This window comes from Plasmodium vivax, chromosome 8, assembly GCF_000002415.2.
Source record: "Plasmodium vivax chromosome 8, whole genome shotgun sequence".
Taxonomy (NCBI): domain Eukaryota; phylum Apicomplexa; class Aconoidasida; order Haemosporida; family Plasmodiidae; genus Plasmodium; species Plasmodium vivax.
Window position 1 is genome coordinate 840358 of NC_009913.1, and position 21444 is coordinate 861801.

Here is a 21444-nt window from a genome sequence, read left to right on the forward strand (position 1 = left end):
AAAAAAAATAAATAAAATAGGCGCGACAAAATAAGGTGACAAAATGAGCGCACAGTAAAAAGGCAGAATGGTTAAATGGGCCATTCCCTAATTGCGCAAAACGACCTTCCAAATTATAAACGCAGGAAAGGGAAAAAAAAAAAAAAAAAAAAAAGAAAAGGAAAAAAAGTGCAATGTTCGAAATGTACGTGTTATTCGATTCTCCGAAGGGGAAAGCATCCCACGGGCAGAGATTTTTTTTTTTTTTTTTTCTGTTTCAGGCCTAGTGCGATGCGTTCACTTGGATGTGTAGGCATATATATATACATACATACATACATACATACATACATACATACATACATACATACATACATACATACATACATACATACATACATACATACATACATACATACATACATACATACATACATACATACATACATACATACATACATACATACATACATACATACATACATACATACATACATGCATATATACATGTACATATACGTGTTTGCCTCCTTGTGTGTGCATTGCCCCCTGGGGATTCAAGGCAGCGCCATTTTGAGCCACGCGCGGAGAGGCAAACCGGGAGGAGGCAGCTCGGACGAAACGCGCACACGGGAAGGATTTCCCCACGAGGGGAGAAGAATAACTGCAGTTGTGGTTGCCCTTGTGTGAAATTCTCTAAGCGGAAGAGGCCTCCATCCCCTCCCTGTCGGTGTCACTTCGTTGAGAGAGAGTACAAACCGTTGTAGCACCTACTAATGCGAAAAAAAAAAAACGAACATGGGAGCTACACAGATGTAAAGCTACCCGGCAAGGCTAATTGCACACAGAAAAAATGGAAAAAAAAATTGGGTGTGTATATAAAATTAAGGAGAGCAGGAGGGGGAAAGGCTTGTGTAAGCCCGCTGATGAAGCGAAAAAGAAGGGGGCGGTGTTGCGCTGCGTTAATGATATGCGGGGTGATGAAGCAGCCAGCGTGCCTGATGAAGCAGCAAGCGTGCCTAGTGATGAAGCCAACGTGCCTGGTGATGAAGCCAGCGTGCCTAGTGATGAAGCCAGCGTGCCTAGTGATGAAGCCAGCGTGCCTAGTGATGAAGCCAGCGTGCCTAGTGATGAAGCCAGCGTGCCTAGTGATGAAGCCAGCGTGCCTAGTGATGAAGCCAGCGTGCCTGGTGAAGCAACCAGTGTGCCTAGTGATGAAGCCAACTTGCTTGGCGATGCCCACTGTAGGACCGAAGCCAGCCCGTTTGCTAAGCGCAGAGGGATGAACCGCTTTGAAGGTCCACCGTGCAGTAGCAATGCAGACGAACCACTGTGTGGCCACTCCAAACTTGGGAGAAGTGATGAAGGAGAGAGTCACCTGAACAGGGCATGTCTGAATGACGAATCGGATTTGGTAAAGAAGGAGAGTGAAGGACAGCTCCGTTCTTCCAGTCTCCTACCTGAGACTGCATATGAGGGGCAAACCGGAGGAGGCATAAAAAGAGAGGCTGCTCAGATGCACAGCTTAATTTGGGAGGAAGACGAGAGTGTGCAAATGGATGTCAGCCTTTCTGAGGTACCCCTGGTGGGAAGAACCGAACATGATCGAGGATGCAGTTGTGGTGACGCCGCGTGCGCTATGTGTGCGGATGGAGGGTTGGAGGACGTCGATTGGGTGGACGCTGCTTTGGCAGGTGGCGATTCGAACGATTCGAACGATGCGAACGATGCGAACGATGCGAGTAACACCGCCAACTGCGGACGCGGCTGCCACTTCGTAGAGAGCGACCGGGAGGAGGGACTCGGAGGGATGGGGCCGCCCGAGCAGAACGACAAACAGACGGACAGCGAAGACGACAATGAAATAAAAAACATACTAGACGTGTTGCAGAATTTGAAAAAATATAATTTTGATGAGACGGCCAATTTCGATAATGATGCTCTTTACGAGCCAGTTGATGATGACGCGGAGGATGAGGAGACGGGGAAGGGCAGAGTGGACCCCTTTGTGCAGGAGAGGAACGCCCCCTTTTTGGAGAGCGAATATGTTTTTAAGGACCCTACTGGTGAGGCTGCCGCAAACGGGGTGGCTACCACCAACGGGGTGGAGGGCGATGCCGCTAACGACAGCAACGAGCAGGAGTACCTCGATCTGCAAAAGATAAAGGAGAAGTACAGGCGGTACAATTTCTCCCTAAGCGATGTTGATGAGGAGGGGGAGGCCGAGCACGTGGAGGAGTCCAGGCAGTCAAAGGGGTACACGCACACAGGGGAAGACGAAAGTTACCAGCGTGAGGAAGAGGAACCCACTGATAAACCGCACGAAGGTGAAGTAAAAGGGGAAGAAGAGAGGGGTGGAACAAACGACGTCGCGGGGGAAATGCCGCATGAGGACAAGCACATGTCTCACGCGGTCGACGGTGCGGACGCAGATCATATGATGAACACTCCAAATAAGGTTAAAAAAAAAAAGAAAAAAAAAAGGAGCGCAAAAAAAGGAAAAACATATTCTGAGCATTGTGAAGGGGCGGGTGTCGGAGGAGATGATAACGGAGACGGCGACGATGGGAGTGTCCCCAGTAGTGGCCAGCGGGTGAGTAGCGGGGACCGTGCCAGTAGCGAACAACGGGTCAGCGGTGACGAGGGGCAGGGCAACCCCCCTGGGGAGACCGCTGCAGCCGAAGACGGCGAATCGAAGGTGGTGACTACAAAAAGGGAACCCATCCCAAACGAGAGGAAGAACAACCACGATGGAGGTGACCTGCATGAATGCAACAGCGCAACCGAGTCAGGCGTGCCATCTGGCAAGGACGAAGACGAACGCGAGGAGAAGATGAGAAGGAAGAAGCTGCTCAAGCAAAACATTTGCAGCTTAAGCAATAAGGGGAGGGATAGCCAGACGGGTGCCGGCCATATTGACGTAAGGGGTGCCGACCATATTGACGCAATGGGTGTCGCCCACTTTGACGTAACGGCTGCACCGCAGAATGGAGGCGCTTCGACGAATGCTACCCTGCAGAACGAGGCGGAGAGCACGAAGGGCGTGGGGAACCCCCCATATGGGGACCTCTCGGAGGAAGTGAGGAACATAATGAATTCGAATGGCAGTGATGGGGAGGAGGAGAACCACTTGGAGTTTGACCACTACTTGATTAAGCTGCATAATTTGAAGAGCCTGCTTCGGCAGGAGACCATTCAGAGTGATGAGGACGGCGGGGGGGAAACGGCGCCGGTGCGGGGGAGCGCGGCCAAGGGGGGGGGGGCAGACGGGGAAGGGGAAGAAGATGAGGAAGATGAGGAAGTTGAAGAAGGGGAAGAAGTCGAAGTAGACCGAGACGACGGCGTGGATGCGGACGAGCGGCCCAGTGCGAACCCCCCGGAGGAGCCTACCCCCTTGAGGGCGCGCAAGAGGGGCCCCCCCGGAGAGGCGGCGGGCGACGCGCAGGCAGCCCAGGTGGAGCTGTTCGCCGAAAGGAACAGCCGCCTCAAAAGGGAAGTGAAAAGTCTACAAAGAGAAATGGCCAGGTACAAAAAAATGGAAAAGACATTCCACAAAAATAGAGAGAAATATAAAACAAAACTGACGCTAATTAGAGAATACGAAAAGAAAATCGACCACATGATAATGGATTTGAAGAAGCTAAAGGACACATGCACGAGCAAAGAAAAAAAGTTGGCAAGATTTGAAGAGATAGTAAAATACATGAATGAGCAGTTCGCCATGAGCAAGATCCAATTTGAAAACAAAATGAATGAGTATGTCCTCTTTTTAAAAAAAAAGGACTCGGAAATTTACATGCTAAAGGAAATTATAAAAGAAAAGGAGAAAATCGTCACCTTTAATGAAAGCATTCTGAAGCAGTACAAACACGACATCGATGACATGTTGAGGCAGAACATCGAGCGAGTGGAACATGTTAAGGCCAAACTGAAGACGCAGCAAGATCTCATTGCAGATAAGGAGAGTAAAATTAAAACGCTCGAGCAGGACGTTAGGGGCTACGCAGAGCAGTTAAATAAAATGGACAACGAAATGAAGAAGGTGCTTTACCAAAGGGAGGTGGACGATGAGAGGAGGAAAGAAATAGAGAGCAATTATCAGAAGGAGAAAAAAAAAAACGAAAATTTGACCACCCAAGTGGAGCAACTCGGGAGGGAAAAACAAGACCTACATTACAAAGTGGAAAGTTTGCTGCAGAGCGAAAAGAGTATTCTGAACGGCAAGGCAGAATTGGCCGAAAGTCAAAAGGTGTTAACCGTGGAGAATGAACAAATGAAAAAGGAGAGAGAAGTGCTCCTAAATGAGAGGGCGCAAATGGAGGAGCGGTGCAACTTGCTCAGCGCCGAAAATGGGAAAATGAGTGACCAAATGGAAATCCTCCAAAGGGAAAAAAACGAACGGGAGAGTGAGCTAGCCAGGTTGACGGGGGAGGCAACCAAGCTGAAGGAGGATCTCTCCAAATTGAAAGAAGAAAAGGACCAAATCGAGGCGAAAAATCTCACCCAGCAGGGCGAAAAAGACACCCTGAAAAATGCGCTGGAAGAGACGAAGCGCAAGATGGAGGACTGCGTGAGGGAAAATGAAAAGCTGAAAGGCATTCTAAACGATGTGACCTCCAAAAATGAGCAGCTCTCCTCAAAAAGGGAACAGGAAGAACAAAGGATGAAGGAACAAATAAAAGATCTGGAAGACAAACTGGCGGAGCACAACACGCTGTATTGCAAGGAAAAGGAAGTCATTCACAATTTGAGCGAGGAGAAAAATAAATTCATTAAAGAATGCGAAAGGTTAAAAAGTAGGAACAAAAAAATCATCTCCAAGTTGAAGGAAAATCAAGTGAAAAATAAAGCAAAGGTAGACGAAATGGAAAGAGAAAAAAAACAATCTGTGCAGATGGAAAAGGATCACTTCGCGCAAAAGGTAAATTCACTCGAGGAGGCCTTCCAAAGTACGTACAATGAACTTCAGGAAGAAAAAAACTCTCTGAAGGAAGAACTCCATGATGTCAAAATGGCAAATGAGGACTTGAAAAAAAAGGCTCAAAATCTCCACAACGTAAATGAAGTACTAATCAAAGAAATGAAAACCTACAATGAGGAGAAGGATAAGTTCATCAAAGGGTTGAAGAACATCAAGCTGGCATACCTCAAGATGAGGAAAGAAAATGAGCAGCTTAAAACGGACGCCTTTTCATACATTAAAAAGGACGTGGAGGAAAACTACATCCCCCTCTCTGCACACAAGCAGCTTTTGCACGAACAGAAGAGCTTGGCTGAGGAGAAAGAAACACTTCAGACGCAGCTCAAGGAACACGAGACCCTCATCGCACAGCTGAATAGGGACAAAGCAGACTTGGGAGAAAGCCTGAGCAGACTCTCCAAGGAGAACGAGGAGCTCAGCACCAACATCCGCGTTAAGAATAAGATCACGGAGGATGTCACGGCCAACGTGGAGGTGAGAGAGAGAAGCAACGAGGGAGAGAAGCGGCGATAGAGAGATGGCGCGCACGAGTGGATAAGCGGATATGCAGACAAGCGAACGGTCGACTCGTTCGTGCCGCTGTTCGCAGCACCACTGCGAACGATCGAAGCGCCCCTGCACGACGCCCCTCACCCCGCGCACCCTACTCCCGCAGAAACTCAAAAGTGACCTGACCAGCAAGGATGAAGAAGTGAAGAAAAAGGCCATGGAAGTTAAAAAGATGGAGCGCGACTACAAAAAGCTCCTGGACGATTACAAGAGTGAAAAAAAAAATATAATTTCAAAATATGAAAATGAGCTGGACGATTATCTGCGAAAGTGCGAGTTGGCGCACGCCAAGTATAAGAAGTGCGAGGAGGAGGTGAGAAGCGCTCACGCGGAGCGATCACATCCAACGCACACATGGAGCACTCACATGGGGCATCAACACCCGCTTCGCCCTCACGTGTGCTCAATTACACTGCTAAAAACGAATGTCCAATTAGGTGTACCACACACCCCTGCTTGCCACTCTGCAACGATGCCCTTTTGGCATAAATGTGTAACACCTCTCCGGGTTGGCGTTTTTGTGGAAACGCGGCCTCCCGATTTTACCTCTTTTCCTTTTGACCCCGTTGCAGATGAAGGAACTGAAAAATAAACTCAAGGTGAAGGACGAAGTGATAGAATACACACACAAGGAAATTGAAAACATTAAGGAGTCCTTCTGGTACGTTGCAAAAAAAAAAAAAAAATAAATAAATAAAAAATAATAAAAAAAAGGCCCCTTTGCCAAACGCGCTGCCGATTTGACTAAGTTTACCCCGGACCGCGCCCCACTTCTTCCGTTTCCCCTCCGCAGCAACGAATACGAATGCAAAATTAAGGACGTCGTGGAGGAGAAGGACAAGGAGGTGTACGCCATCCAGAGGAGGTGCAAGGAGCTGCACGAGGACAACAACGTGGGTTTCTTTTTTTTGCCTGCGATATGTGCGGCATGTGCAGCGCTATCGACGTGCATATGTATGTGCACGTGTGCACGTGCTTACGTATTCACGCACGCGCGCGTTCGTGCACACACGTGGGCGCTTCTTCACCCCGTAGATGAACAAAAGCGAAATCGCCAAGCTAAACAAACTGCTGGAAGACGCAAATAAGAAAATAAAGAAGAGAGACATGGAAATGTACATTCTGCTGGAACAAAACAAAAAGCAGAAGGAGAAGGCAGCCAAAAAAATGACCAAGGTGAACGAGCTGCTCAACAACCTGCAGAAGGAGTACACGGATAGCATTCCGTGAGGCGGAGGCGGAGGCGCAGCACTGGGGGGGCTGTTTTGTTGGCCCATTTTTCGGCCCCTTTTTTGTGCCCCCTTTTTTTTGGTTAGTCCTTTGCGTGGAGGGGAATATGGGGGCCTGCTTGAATGCTGCGCGTGGTCCCCTTATCCCCGTCGAATGGTTAGGTTGCAAATTTGTTGCCCTAAAAATTGCACCTTTGCGGTGTTCATTTTTGTCGCTCATTTGTCACTCGTTTGGTCCCCGTTTGTCGTTCGTTTGTCACCCGTTTGCCCCCCCCTCTGTCGCCCTTTTTTTGTTTTTCCTTTCCCCCCTCTGCATTTCCAAATCGCGCGCACACGGGGAGCACTTCCCTTTTGTTTCGTTTGCCAATTCGTTCAATGGGGGCCACGGAAGAGGCAAGGTAGATACACGCTTATGTGCACACACGTGCCGCCAACAAAGCAGCGGTTGTTCTTTTCCAAATTGGGGGGTTTCCAGCGAGGCGGAAAAATATTTACAACGACGGGGACGAACGAACCCCCTTCAGTATTCCTCATCGGAGGATGTCAAAACGTCATTTGGCGTAAAGACCTTCACATTTTTCAAAGCGTCCTCTTCACTTTTAGACGGCGCGGACATTTTTTTAAAGGCAAAGTCAGCCAATATGGATTTGTTATCCCCCGGATGTTTTGCCTTCTTCTGGGACACATCAAAGATGGAGTCGTTCATTTTTCTTTTCACTTTTTTCATTTGGACATCATTATGGAGGTTGTTGCTGCGAATAAAGTCTTCCAGCTCTTGGTCCACTTTTTCCTTTTTGTTATTTAAGTGGCTGTAAATGAGGAAGGCAATTCTTTTTTCGGATGGCTGTATGAACGTTATGGCTTGTCCTGCGCAAAAAAAAAAAAAAAAAAAAAAAAAAAAAAAGGTGCAGGTGAAAAGGGGCCCTTTTGTGTGTGTGTCATTTTGGCTAGCTGCGCGAAGGAACGCACTGAAGTGGTTGGGTGCGGAACGGGTGAAGCGCGCAACTGCTGAGCTATGCTCTACAGTAACTGCTCTGCTATGCTATGCTATGCTGTACAGCGCACTGCTCTACACTGCCGCTCCTCCGCCGCCTCCCTGCTCACCCCGGTTGTTCATCCGGGAACACCTGCCTATCCTGTGCACGTAGACGAAGAGGTCGCTGGGGCAGTCGTAGTTGATGACGAAGTTCAAGTCCATGACGTCGATGCCGCGCGCCATGAGGTCCGTGCTGACGAGAACTTGCGTTTTCTTCTTCTTCAGGCAATCCAGTTTGTACAGCCTCTCCGTCTGGTCTATGTCTCCATAAATGTAGTCAAACGAAATGTGCCTGAGCGAGATTTCCCTTTTCAACTTTTCATATAAAGTCATCACATTTTTTTTGCTATTGCAAAAAATAAATCCTTGGCCACTTGGAGCGCAGGCATGCACACAATTGAGCAGATAGCCATACTTTGCGTGGTCCTCAAGGATGTAAAATTTTTTATCGATTAAAACGTTGTTCTCTCCCACCTTAATGATGATGAATTTTTTATTTAAATACGGCTTTGCCAGTTCACATGATTGCTCAGAAAAGGTGGAGGAAAAAAATCCCTTCATCGCGTCAGCCCTTATATTTCTGAGTATGGAGGTAACGGAGTTGACAAATTGCTTCGAAAAAAGTCGGTCAAATTCGTCCAAAATGACGTACTTTATCTTCATAAGGGAGAGATACTTTTTATTAACAAAATTGATTAACGTTTTTACATTTGCAATTATGATGTCCACTCCTCGGTGAATGTCCTCATATGCGTTTTTGTAATTTATTCCGCTGAACAGGATGCACGATTTTAGTTTTTTCAAGCAGAGTTTGTCAATTTGGTCACCTATTTGCACGCACAGTTCCCTCGTCGGGGTGAGTATCAGCGCATGGGCCGAGGCGTTGCCTTTGCCCTGTTTGGACGGGTACGCCGTTGGTGGTGGTGCTGCTTGAGCTGTTGTTGTTGGAGGTGCTGCTGTCGATGCCGCTCCTGCCGCTGCGTGTTCCTCTTCCGGGGGGTCACCCTCCCTCTCGAAGTTTTTCTTCTTCCTTTCCCTCTCAACTTGTTTGTAGTTTCCCAAGTGGATTATCAAAGATATGATGAAGGAGAGGGTCTTTCCCGAACCAGTTCTGCTACTGGCTATGAAATCCCGACCACTTAAGAAGATCGGAATGACGATGCTTTGGATGGGGGACAAGATGCTTATGGACGAATTGTACATATTTTCCAGCACCTCCTTGTCTATCACATGTTTTAATTGCAAAAATGAAAAAATGGGTTTCGGAACGCTGAATCCGATAGTTGTGATGTTATTTTTCTTCTTGTACTCGACACTTTCTTCTAAAGTAAAATTGGTGATGCTTTCATCTGTAACAAAGATGTCTTTATTAAATTGATCCAGCTGCACCTCATCGTAGTTGATATCATTTTCAATTATTTCATTTTCCCTATTGCTGTCTCTTCCGTTTTGGAAGAAGTCATCCCCGTCATCTGGAGAATCATCGCTCATCATGTTCCTGTTGTGGGTTCCCTTTCCTCCATGCGCTTCTGCTCGCCGCTTCTCATTTGCCAATTCTTCATTTTTTTTTTCCAAAAATTCGTAAATATCAGCTGTGGCGTCATTGTCATCCAGACTATCGTCATCGTGCCCACCATCCTCTTCCGGATGGTCATCCAAGGTGTGACTACTTTTGCTTTCCCCATGAGCTTTACTTTCCCTAACAAAGTAGGTTCTTGCACGGCTGGGGGTGCTTCCTCTGGGGGGTTCCTTCTCCACACGTGAATAACTGCTGCCTTTGATGGGGTCCGACTTGGCCGCTGCCTCCTCTGCGTCCTTTTCTCTCAATTTCGTCTTTTGCTTCTCCTCCTCCAGCACTTTATTTATTTCCATCATGAATTCGTCCAGGGGGTCCATTTCCTGGTCGCCCGGGTCGCCCCGTTCGCCCGGTTCGCCCAGTTCGCCAAATTCGCCCTCCTTTGCATCCGCGGATTGCTCCGGGGAGCCATCTCCACTGGGACCGCCCATCGGGCCGCTACAAAGGGGACGCTTCACAGTTTGGCGGCTGGGCGGGGGGCTCCTCTTCGTGTGCCTCCGCGTGCGAAACGAAGGGAACACATGAAGCGGTCGGGTAAAACAAACCCCTAAATAAACGCGTGAAACAAAAAAAAAAAAAAGCGAACGGACTAGAGGGGGAGGAGGGAAGAAGGAAAAAAAAAAAAAAAAAAAATTGGCGATTAAAATGCGGAACGGGGAAGTGGAAACTGCAGGCATGCAGGCGCCCAATCACGCAAGCGTGTTTAAGAGGTGCGGTTCAACAGGTGCAGTTCATCAGGTGCAGTTCATCAGGTGCGATTCATCAGGTGCAGTTAAACATGTGCCGATCAACATATACCGTCAACATATACCGTCAACATATACCGTCAACATATACCGTCAACATATACCGTCAACATATACCGTCAACATGTGCACGTCGCGTTGGTGACGATTGCCAGATAAAACATCGCTTAGGCACCCAGGAGCGCACCCTCGGGGAGATGTACAAAAAAAAAAAAAAAATAAAAGAGGGGGGGGAATTACAAACGCATGCGCCCGTGGCGTGTGTTGACGCGAAGCAATATGGTGAACGTGGATTCACCGTGAAAGCGAGAATGGCGAAGATGCGTTGCGCTGCTTTGGGGATTCACCTGCACGATGTGCTTCACGTTGATGGCCAAGTTTGACCCCTAGCCGAGAGATCAGGGCAGAGCACCGGATGGAAATCTGTGCGCGCGCGATCGAGTAGCCACAAGCAGCGTGCACAGCAGAGAGGTCACGCTGTGATGGTCGGCACGCCGAGCGTATTCTGCGGGTATGCCGTTGGTATTCTCAGCCTATTCTGTGGATGTGCTGTGCGTATCGGAGGGGTATGCCATGCGTATCCCAGAGGTATGCTTTGCCTATCCTGTGGGTATGCCACGCCTTTTTTGTGCGTATCCTGCGGGTATACCACGCCTCTTTTGTGCGTATCCTGTGGGCATGCCACGCCTCTTTTGTGCGTATTCTGAGTGTATACCGCGCCTTTTTTGTGCGTATCCTGTGGGTGACCCCTTTGTATCCCCTTCTATCACGCACGTACCGCCTACCATCACGTAGGTATCCCCCACCATCACGTGCGTATCTTCTACCTTTACGTGCGTATCTCCTACCTTCACGTGCGTACCCCTCCGCGTGAATTTTTCTTTGCGGCCCGCGGCTTGCCAAGCTTGCCAAGGGGGGAGACGAATCCGTTGTTGCGTCCAGCCGCCCCACACACGGTAGCCGCGGTTCAACGGTCCGACGAGGCAGGGCTGGTGCGCGTATCGCCACGCGGGTTATCGCCACACGGTTTGCCGCATATCGCTCACCGCTCACCGCCCATCGCCACACGGCTTACGCTTCCCCCTACCGCTCACCGCTTCCCCTTCCAGCATGCAGAACAGCGCGACGGGGATCAGGAAGATCCCGCCGTTCATGAAGGAGCTGGAGGAGGCGTACAACATATGCCACTGCGGAGCGAACGTGATAGAGAAGTGCTTCTTCGCCAAGGAGGTGAAGAGGAGCATCAACAAGCGGGAGGTGCACATGTACCAGCTGTGCATCATCCACTACCAACTGAGCAACCGGGAAAAAATTTACAAAATGGCGTGCATCCAAGATGACCTAGACATGAGCAACAGCTTCTATGATGGGGAGTTAAAGATGTACGTGTCGAAGGACGGGACCGTAGGATGCCTATTTTGTAATGAGGAGAAGAAGAGGAGAATCGATTTATTTAAAAATGAAACAAACAACGGCAAGTTCTTCGTAACCTGTATGAACAACGTGCCGATAGGCACAGACACACACAGGCGCTTCTTCATGCACGAGTCTTTTTGCTCCTTCAACGCGAGTAACACCCTCATGATTTACAGTGCCGAAAGTGACGATATGAAATTGAAGAAGGAGAGTAATTTTATACAAAAAAAGGATTTTGAAATTTTAAAAAAAATTAACAATCATATTTACACAGAAACGTTTGGAGAGCAATTTGATTACTCCTTCTTCAATTTGTTTGTTTATAATTTGGTGGACAATACGGTTAAGTACATAACGGTGAAGGACGTCTCGGGGTGTTACTACAGTCCCCAGTTTATTGATGACACCTCTTTTGTGTGTCTTTCATACAGGACTGTTCCCTACCGACTGGGGATATACGCCTTTAATGTGAGACCCAACGATTTGTACCTCTGCACGTTGAACGATTCGGATGTAGAGCCTTGCGACAGGAGGGAGCGCGATGGGAGGGATGGGAAACGGGGGGGACTTCCCGGTGGAGGAGGAGGTGGCCAAACCAGTGAACGTAACCGGAAGAATCACATTCGGTGTGCCTATGCTAAATTATCTGGAAAGAATTTCAAACATACAGCTGCGCCGCTCGTAATTAGACACGACGATTCCTGTGTGTTCGTAGCCTGCTTGGTCGTTTTTGCAAAAAATGAGGAGTCGAAGCAGCACTTGATGGAGTACAGCTTGGTGCTGATAAAGCTGGTGAAGGAGGACGCCAAGGCGAGGGCGAAGAGAAATAGGGGTAACGTACCACAGGAGGAGAAGCACGAGGTGCACGCGGAGGGTGGCTTCTACTGCAGTGGCGAGGGAAGTGACGGTACGAACGATTGCGAGCAGGGGGGCCACCCCACCAGTGTAGCCGCAACACCTGTAAGTGCGGCCGCTACTCCGCCTAGTCAAGATGACATATGCAACTATAAGAAAGCGGAGACGGAGGTGATCATTCGGGAGGGGAGCTACACCGGGTTCTTCCGCGGGTTGTACACGAACGAAATAAAGGGGTGCTGCTATCCGTATCTCTTCTTAAACACGATTTTCTATTGCAGCAAGATTGCCATCGCTGTGCACATGTTCACGAAGAAGGTGCACCGAATATTAATTCATAACATTTATAATCACAACGATGTGAACACAAGCATCGAAATCATGTGCATGAAGGAGGATAACCTGCTGGTGAGCATCCGAAATATGCTGCTCAACGATGTGCTGGCGTATTGCCTTTTTAACGAATCAAATATAAGTGGGGACTACGTGTACCTCACGAATGTACGTAGTTACAATCTCGACTTTACGACGTATGAAACTATTAAGAAGAAACAGACGAGCATCATTTATGCCAATGTGAATGACCTGTCGGAGAAGCTCTTTATGCTGTTGAGCCAAATGGAAACGTCCCTTTTTAATGAAAAGCATCCCTACATTAGGAGGAAAAATGCCACCTTTAATATGCTATACGAGAGCGAACTGGAATTCCAGCATGATGTGCAGAAGAGGGGTCTACACCTACCAAACTTTAATTTGTTTAATGGGAAAAATAAGAGGAACTTAATCTTGTACATCCATGGGGGGCCCTACTGCACTTGCCTCAATGAGTATAAGGATGTCTTCATTTTTTTTGCCGCCTGCGGATTTGACGTCCTCTGCGTCAACTACATTGGGTCCCTTGGCTATTCAGACAAACCGAACGTTTTAAATGGGCACGTGAATTCTCTCGAAATTAAGGACATCATAGATACGTTTAAAAATTTTTACAATTGTTTTGGGGACTACGAAAGCGTCTACCTGTACGGAGCATCCTACGGAGCGTTTGCCTCCTGCGCCATTCTAACCAAGTGCAACTTATTCAAAAGTTGCTGCATCATCAATGGGATATACGAGTGGGTTCTGTCCGCTCACTCGAGCGATGTGCCCGATTATTACCTAAATTTGTGCTTGAACAAAGGAGCAGAGTACGATTGCTTTTTTAGTAAAAATGACTATGCGAGCATGTATGAATTATCCCCGGTGCACTGCGTGCAGAACATTTGCACGCCGATTTTGATTGTTGCTTCGAAGGACGACTTGCGCGTCTCGCACCACAACAGCCTCTCCCTGTACAAGCGGCTGCGCGCGCTCAAGAAGAAGTCCAAGCTCTTCCTCTTCGACGACTGCACGCACTCCGTCAAGAACCTCGCCTTCGAGGAGACCCTCCTCCTCAACGTCGTCCTCTGGTTCTACGACTACGACAGTAGGAAGAAGCGGTGAGCAAGCGGCGTGAAGCGGCGCGAGCAGCGTGAAGCGGCATCGAGCGGCATCGAGCGGCACAAAGCGGCATAACTGACATATACCCACCGCTCAATCTGCGTAACCCCAAAACTCGCTTCTAACCAACTGAACCGTAAACCATAAACCTTACCCGCTTCCAACCCTTCTAACCCTTCTACCCCCCTTAACCGCCTCTGCCCCTGGACAGACTTCTCCCCATTTGGAAGTCCACACACTGGGGGCTGACCCACCCGGCTGCGGCCCCGTCGCGGGAACCTAACATGTTTACTAAAAAGTTTTTAAAAAGAGAAAACTCTGCAACACGAATGTGCCAATGGAGGGATGCCGCCAATGGAAAGACATACCCATCAACCGTGCGTACCGCCTCGTGAGAAGCGGGTGTGGCGCCAGCGCAGCTGCGTAGAAGGCCGGACGGAAAGCCTCATCACCAGCTCTTATTCAACTCATCCTCGTCGTAGTCCTCCTCCGTTTTGAGGATGCCGTTTTCAAGGGAGTAGATCAGCTCTCGGGCCTCCCTACGGGGAAGAGGGGAAAAAAAAGCGACATGCAGGTGTGTATAAGTATGTACGTATATATGTGTACATACGCAGGTGTGCTATTCTGTGCCGCGGGGTGAGCGTACTTGCGCGTCTTCTCGTCGATGATGTTGTGCAGGGGGAGATTGTCCCGACCTGCGGGGGGGAAAAAACACGCACACATATATATATATAAGTGAACATACAAACGTATGTACATGCGCATATGCGGGGGGGCCGCGAACCGGCCGGCTAACCCCGTATCCAGGGATGCTGCGCGAGCTCGTGGAGGGTGGGGCGCAAGTCGTAGTCCTTCTCCAGGCACTGCTTGATGAAGTCAAAAATGGGACTGCCCAGTTTGCTATACTGCGTTTTCAAATGGGCCAAAGAAACTTCCTCATGTGCTATGTCCGAATAGGTTTGCAAAGCGTCTTTATTAAAAAAGGGAAACGAACCAGTCAACATAAAGTAGAGTAGGAGACCAATGTACCACGTGTTATTCTTGTTGTGATTTAATTTTTTGATTTCCTGTGGGGATCTGATGAAGAATAACCCATACAGGTCTCCGTTGTAATCTATATTATCATATTTTTTATCTTTGCTTAAGAGGCTGACTCTCACTTCGTCTCTCTTTTGGTCCTTCAGGTAGATGCAATAGCCATTTAAATTTCCGTGGTGAATGTTTTGTTCCTCCAGGAAGGCCATGGCCACTATGATCTGGAAGAACCACTCCGCCAGGAGCCGCTCGCTGATGACGTTGCTCTCGTCCAGGAGGTCGTCCGTCAGGAATCCGCCGCTGCGGTGGAAGGGGTGGTGAAAGCGGTGATCGACGTGGTGGTGAAGGCGGTGGTCAACGTGCTGATCGACGTGGCTGTCTGCGTGGCTGTCTACGTGGTGGCCAACGTGGGACCGCCCTACTTACGTGCAGCGCTCCATGACGACGTGCACACTGCTCGCATCCTCGTACATATTATAAACCTTAAGCAGGAAGCGCGGCATGCTGCTCGTCTTGTCGTAGGTATGCGCCCTCAGCTTGGACAGGTGGTCGAACGTGGCTCCGTATAGCACGTCCCTACGCAGCTTGCGGACGATCCTCCTCTCCCCCTTGCGCAGAAACTTGCACGAATATAACTCCAAGTCGTCCTCTATATTTATGTTCGTGTCCATCATGTAGCCATGGTGGAAGTACTTGGTGTGCTTTTCGTTCGCGGCGTAGAGGATTCCCATTGGGGGGGGGGGGGGCAGAAGCAGACGGACCGTTAAAGTGGCAGAAGTGGGGTAGGCAGAAGCAGACGGACCGTTAAAGTGGCAGAAGTGGGGTAGGCAGAAGCAGACGGCCCGTTAAAGCGGCAGAAGTCGTAGGAGGGGGCAAACAGTGGGGCAAAAATTTAAAGCACCGAATCGGAGGGACGCCAAAGAGACGCTGCTGCAAATCAAAAGGGGCTACGCGATCCACCCATCGGTGCATGTACACACGTTCGCTTGCTTGCTTGCATGCATGCAGTGGCGCGCTTCTTGGTGAACCCCTGGGGGAGGCGGAATGGCCGATCGGATCGCACACACAGGGAAGTTCAGGGAAATGGTATAACCAAACGGGTTGCGAAAAAGGGTGTTATTCTCCAACGGGTGTGCGTCACCAACGTGTAAATTAAATGGGGAAGAAAGAGGGAAGAAAAAAAAAATAATAATAATAAAAAAAGACTCTCGTATTCTTTTGGAACCCATCCAATGGACAACTTAACCGAGTCGGCGGAAAAAAGAAAAAAAAATGAACTCGCTAGTCAGGGAAAACCAAAAATGTGCATTATATTTTTCTCCTTAAAATGTATTTTTTTTTTTTTTTTTTTTTCTCTCTTTTTTGCTCCATCTAATTTGTTTTGCTCCGGGCGAACGTAGTGCCCTTCACGTTGGTCAAATGGGGGGCGCGCTGGTCGGAGTTGCACACTGGTTGGAGTTGCACACTGGTTGGAGATGCACACTGGTTGGAGATGCACACTGGTTGGAGATGCACACTGGTTGATGTACTTTCCCCACGGGGGCGCCTCCATACCGCGAATGACTCATGTGTGCGCTGTGTATTGATTCAACACGCTGCAGGTAGCTGAAGGTAGCTGCATCATGTGCGCCGCGACCCTGGGGAAAGTACATCGCCCAGGAGCATACCCCCACAGGCGCGAGTTGAAAATACGTGCGTCGGGCGACTCGTCGCGCCTTCCCCGCCATTGCAGCTTCGGCGCGAGGGGGAAAAATCCAGTTGCGGGAAACTCGCACCTGCGTACAGGCGCATATGCATACACATACACATATATATGTATGCCAAACGGGTTATCTTCGCGGAGCAGGGGTGAGCGACAAAAATGCCGAGTTTACCGTGCGCATGTGCGCGTTTGCTGCTTTTATTCCTTCCTGTGGTGAAAATTTCGCGTCCCCCGCCGGATGGCCACTCCGCTTCGCCACTCCATATGCGCACAACTCGACTTGGCCTCTCTCACAAAGTGGCACGCGCTTTGCCGTTTTTGCTGTTCGATTTGTGGGCACATTTCTGGAGGGTAACGCCGACTAGCTGACCAGACGATACGCCGACACGCCGACGCTTCCTGTGCACGCGCAGTGGCGACGCGGTTAAAAGTGGCCAAAATGAGAAAAAAAAAGGGAAGTTCTCCCCCAAGAGTCTTACCACAACGGTGTGCGTTTGATGATCCCCTCCTTTTCACTCGCTTCGCAAATCGTGGTGACTGCTACGTTCACCTGTCGCCACGCGCAATTTGGCCAACTGTAGCAGCGAACGGTGTGAGGGGAGCATAGGCCAACTCTGCGCAAAGGTATAAGCTTATGCGTATGCATATGCATGTGCACATGTGCATGCGCGCGCATACGCAGGTAAACATTCACGTGAGCGATGAAGAGGGGGCACTCCTCTCATCCCCCCCCTCCGTGGGGGAAAATAATTCCAAAGTTTAAGTCGATCGAAATGCCGTCGTGAAGGTTTTGTCGAAATGGGCAAATCGTTTGGCGGTGGTATACGCAGGAGGACACCTGCACGAAGGGAAAAAGAAAAAAAAAAAAAAAAAAAAAAAAAATCATGTATTTTTAAAAAAACTTTTTTGCGTTATAACTACGTTGTGAATAACTCCTCTGGCACGTTTATGAAGCTTGTAGGAGCTGTCAAGTTAGGAGGTTTTTTTGTCCTGTACACGCAAGTATATATATCTTTGTGTGCACGTGCAACTGTTCGCGAATGGTATTTATTTTGCTTTATCGCTCTGATGGTAACTCTATCGTTTGTTCTTCCCCCCTGAAGAGGTAACACGCGATTGAATAGTTCTTTCCTTTGTGGATTTTTTTTTCCCCACTTGCTTTTGTTCTGTTCATGTGGCATCACAGGTGAGGTTAAAAGAGAAAATAAAAACAACCAAGTTGTAGATAAAAAAGGGACATTTTTTTTCTTCACGCTGGGGTGATCGGAGCAATTGAGCGGCACAACTGACGGGATGACGAAGCGGGGTGGTTGGACGTACGGGCACATCCTCACCTGAAGGGCATAAGTAGATAAATGCGCTGGCCACAAAAAGGAGACATTTTTTCATAGAAATTGGGAAAAGCATACCGCTTCAAATGTGTGGCGCCTTTTTTTTTTTTTTTTTTTTTCTTTTCACCGCCAATTAAAGGGAACAACTGGAGGACTGCACGAAAGCGGGAGAAGCACCACCTGAACAGATTAACACACGTGGCAAAATGATGAAAAAAAATTCAAAAGATTTAAAAAACTCATCACTAAATTTGAGCTTGCTGAATGGGGAAGCAAACGGAGGAGGGGACGATGAGGAGTTGGAAGAAGGTGTTGACAACATGCCAAGGAAAAGGCTGGCCAAGTTAATCAGCTTAGATAGGGGGGCAGGTCTATCCCAATTCAAAAGGTTCACTCGGTTGAAGACGTTTGGGCGGTCAGGGGGGGCTCCATATGAAGCGGCGTGCCAGGTGGAAGGGGACACACAACAACTGGAGGAGGTGCAATCAGCATACCAGGGGGAACCCCCCGATGAATATCCCCCATATGAGAAGCCAAGTAACACCTACCTGGGCAGAAGCAACGGGAAAATAAATTCCAAAGGAATGGAAAAGCGTGAGGGGAGTCCTAAGGTGAGACGAAAATTTTGCTCGCTCCTAGAAATGATAGGCAAGAAAAAAGGAGCCATAAATTATGATGTCCACAAAAAAGGGGAGGCCGCAAGTTCGACTGGGTGCACCCCTTTCCGTGGGAATGGAATTTCCCTGAACAAGTCAGGCGATGAGGGAAGGAGGTGTCCAAAAAGGGGGAGCGGCGGGTTGCCCGTTTTCACCACAGAAGTTTGCCAATCAGGGGGGAAGGAGTGTCTATACAGGTGTGAAAATGGAGGGGGAAGTTTGAAGGAGGCCCAAGACGGGGCAGGGGCGAAAGGAGCAGAATGGGCATACTTCAAACAGTGCAAACGGTGCGATGGATGGGAAGGGGAGAGGGGGCCCGCCGCAAACAGAGCGAACCGTGTCCACCGCTCCCATCGGTCCTCCCCTGGGGAGAGGAACGACGCGCCCCCCTTTTTAGAGAACATAAAACAGCTGCTGAATCTGTGCGATGAGCAAATGAAGGACCTGGTGCAGATCTCCAACTTTGAAATTGACCTAGACATTAACTCGTTTTACTTTCACTTCGTCAAGGAGAATAGCGACAGCTGTATTTCCACGTATAATATAAATCACAGCAAAAATATTTTCGACGTAAAACAGTTCAAAGCATATCCAAATGAAAAGATAACCACCTACAAGCAGACCTCCTCTCTCAATTGGGGAACTTACGTTTGTAATATTTCTCTTCAGGAGAGCTGCTATTTTTGTTATTACACATTTGGGGATGCTACTTCGATTGACTCGGATGGTGCACCCCGTGTCGATGGAAGCCGTAAGGAGAGTAACTCTTATGGGGGCAAAGAGTTCAAGGGAGAACTGGGGGACAACCATTTAATGGAGGAGCTGCAGAGATTGTACCACCCAAGTGGGGGATGTCCAAATGGAGGTTTGGAGGACACCCCCGTTGATGATGCAAAATGGGAGTTGAAATGTACTTGGGAGGGCCCCTCTGCTAACAGGGAGGAACATCCCCTCGTGAGTAACCACGTGGGTGCTTACCAAAATGGTGAAGTAGCTCTCAGCAGAAGGGGAAGCGAAAAGGCAGTCATCTTAAATGATGCAAAAAGGGACCTCACTTTGCACACAATTGGAGATGGTGAAGAAAAGGAGGAAGAGAAGGAAAAATGGGCGGACCTACATTTTGCTAATAAGTCGAAAAGTAACTCGAAGGGTGAATTGGGGCTGAGCGTAGAGGACACCACAAGTGAGCGTTCTGCCAAGGGGAGGAGCGGTGAAGTGGACGTTGGTAGCAGCAAAATGGGCGCATTCAGCACGGTGGGTGTAGCCTCTACGGGTGAACATGCCCCCCCAAGCGATGTTGCAATTTTCCTTTCTGACCAGTCATGTGATTACCAAAATTGTTACAGATTTAAAGATAACAATTTGGGAGGAGGCAGCTGCATGTTGGAGCCGGGGGGACTGCACGAGGTGACGGACGAAAGTGTCTTCAGTGGGGAGAATGAAAAAATGTTGAGTCGCGGTAAAGGGGAAACAAGTCAAGAGGAGGCACTCCGAAATGCGTCCACCATGAGCAGCAGCCATATGTGGAACCCGGACCGGGTGGAAGCAACAGGGAGTCAGCATTGGGAAGGCTCCTTTAAGGAGAATGGGGTAGGAAATGGTCACCAAGGGAATGCCTCTATGCGGAGGAAGAGCATCCCCAGGCAGCTGCTGGTAAAGTTGAAGAAAATGTGTGCAGGGAGAGCGACGGCCGAGGCGCGCAATCGTGGAGTGGAAAATGTTCAGAGGAGCGCAAACTACTGCCGCCAAAGCAGCAGAACGGAGGAACGAAAGGGGGAGGTACCGCACAGGGGAGCCTCCCTTTGGGAAAATTGCACCAGGATGAATGTACACAGCCAAGGGAATAGCAGAAGGGAAGAAAGAGACGAAAAAATGGGAAGTAGTCATCCGCATTACACACGAGGAGGTCTAAATGCGCACATCCAGAAGGAGGAGATAAAAAAAGAAAATCACCTACTGACAAATGAATACATCGATAACGCCTTTGATGAAATATATTACATTCAAAGGATTAATGCAGACAACGATTCGCTGTTCCTTTTTGTTAGGATTTACCAGATATATATCTTTTCGAAGAAATGGAATAACCACAGCAGTGATGGCAAGGGCAGTGCGAAGTGCACAAACGAAGGGGGGACCCTTTCTGATGAGTGCGCGCAGTGCAAGACGAACGTTTCCGTGTATGTACTCATCGTTTTAAAAAATAGCCTCCTTAAATATATCATAAAAAAAAAAATACTTAACGAGATTAGCAGCCGTGTGGACAAATGGAAAAAACACATCATCATAAAGGCTGAACATATTAAGGACGGTTCCGTGCCGCTGTGCATCCGAATGATTGAACGAAATGACGATGTGATTGATTACGTCGTTAAAAATGTTGCATACTTTTTCGATAATTATTTGCGCGATTTCTTCCACCTCCTTGTTGCACACGTGAATGACTTTTTTGGCCTAAGTAAAAATAGGACGCTGGAAAATTACTTCCAACGCTCAAGTAAAAGAGTGTATCATTTTATTCAGAAGAAGGTGCACCTGCGCAACGTGTATAATGATATTGTGCGGAAAAGTGAGGAAAAAAAAAGGAAAAAAAAAACAACCCAAGGTATCCAAGCCAACCAAAAAGGGTACACATTTTGCACGTGTCTCTTTAAAAGGAAGAAGGAACATAAAACGGGAGACTCTCCTCGTACGGATGAATATTCACTGCGCAGTTCCATTTTCGAACCAGCCTTTTATTACATCACCTCGAATGAAGTGGCACGCAATTACATCATTTATATGAACCATATTTATTTTAGAAGAATACTTTTGTTGTATCTTTTCGTTTTTATAGTTTACTTGGTAGTGAGCAGTTGTCCAGCGGTTGCCCTGTAA

At 48.4% G+C, this 21444-nt stretch overlaps 5 protein-coding genes across 5 annotated transcripts, besides 11 other annotated features; 3 read left to right on the forward strand and 2 right to left on the reverse strand.

Moving 5' to 3' along the window:
• Positions 1-350: 350 nt before the first annotated feature.
• Positions 351-419: a microsatellite.
• PVX_095150 (hypothetical protein, conserved) lies at positions 376-6739 on the forward strand (the record flags this gene model as incomplete). The annotated part of the gene is made up of 5 exons (XM_001614446.1): positions 376-5434; positions 5616-5822; positions 6082-6170; positions 6303-6402; positions 6545-6739. Exons 1-5 carry the CDS (start codon positions 833-835, stop codon positions 6737-6739), a joined length of 5193 nt encoding a protein of 1730 aa, XP_001614496.1. The 5' UTR covers positions 376-832.
• Positions 1044-1106: a microsatellite.
• Positions 3912-3941: a microsatellite.
• A 519-nt stretch (positions 6740-7258) lies between the features above and the next one.
• PVX_095155 (ATP-dependent RNA Helicase, putative) lies at positions 7259-9781 on the reverse strand (the record flags this gene model as incomplete). The annotated part of the gene is made up of 2 exons (XM_001614447.1): positions 7259-7605; positions 7843-9781. The coding sequence occupies 2 exons, from the start codon at positions 9779-9781 to the stop codon at positions 7259-7261; spliced, it is 2286 nt and encodes a 761-aa protein (XP_001614497.1).
• Positions 9504-9547: a microsatellite.
• Positions 9782-11248: 1467 nt separating the features above from the next.
• Positions 11249-13846, forward strand: PVX_095160 (hypothetical protein, conserved; the record flags this gene model as incomplete). Its single annotated transcript, XM_001614448.1, has 1 exon — positions 11249-13846. One exon carries the CDS (start codon positions 11249-11251, stop codon positions 13844-13846), a length of 2598 nt encoding a protein of 865 aa, XP_001614498.1.
• Positions 11401-11436: a microsatellite.
• Positions 11571-11749: a microsatellite.
• A 788-nt stretch (positions 13847-14634) lies between the features above and the next one.
• PVX_095165 (protein kinase, putative) lies at positions 14635-15609 on the reverse strand (the record flags this gene model as incomplete). The annotated part of the gene is made up of 2 exons (XM_001614449.1): positions 14635-15178; positions 15305-15609. The coding sequence occupies 2 exons, from the start codon at positions 15607-15609 to the stop codon at positions 14635-14637; spliced, it is 849 nt and encodes a 282-aa protein (XP_001614499.1).
• Positions 15610-17447: 1838 nt separating this feature from the next.
• Positions 17448-17490: a microsatellite.
• A 627-nt stretch (positions 17491-18117) lies between these two features.
• PVX_095170 (hypothetical protein, conserved) lies at positions 18118-21444 on the forward strand (the record flags this gene model as incomplete). Its single annotated transcript, XM_001614450.1, has 1 exon — positions 18118-21444. One exon carries the CDS (start codon positions 18118-18120, stop codon positions 21442-21444), a length of 3327 nt encoding a protein of 1108 aa, XP_001614500.1.
• Positions 18880-18910: a microsatellite.
• Positions 19037-19060: a microsatellite.
• Positions 19953-20023: a microsatellite.
• Positions 21232-21251: a microsatellite.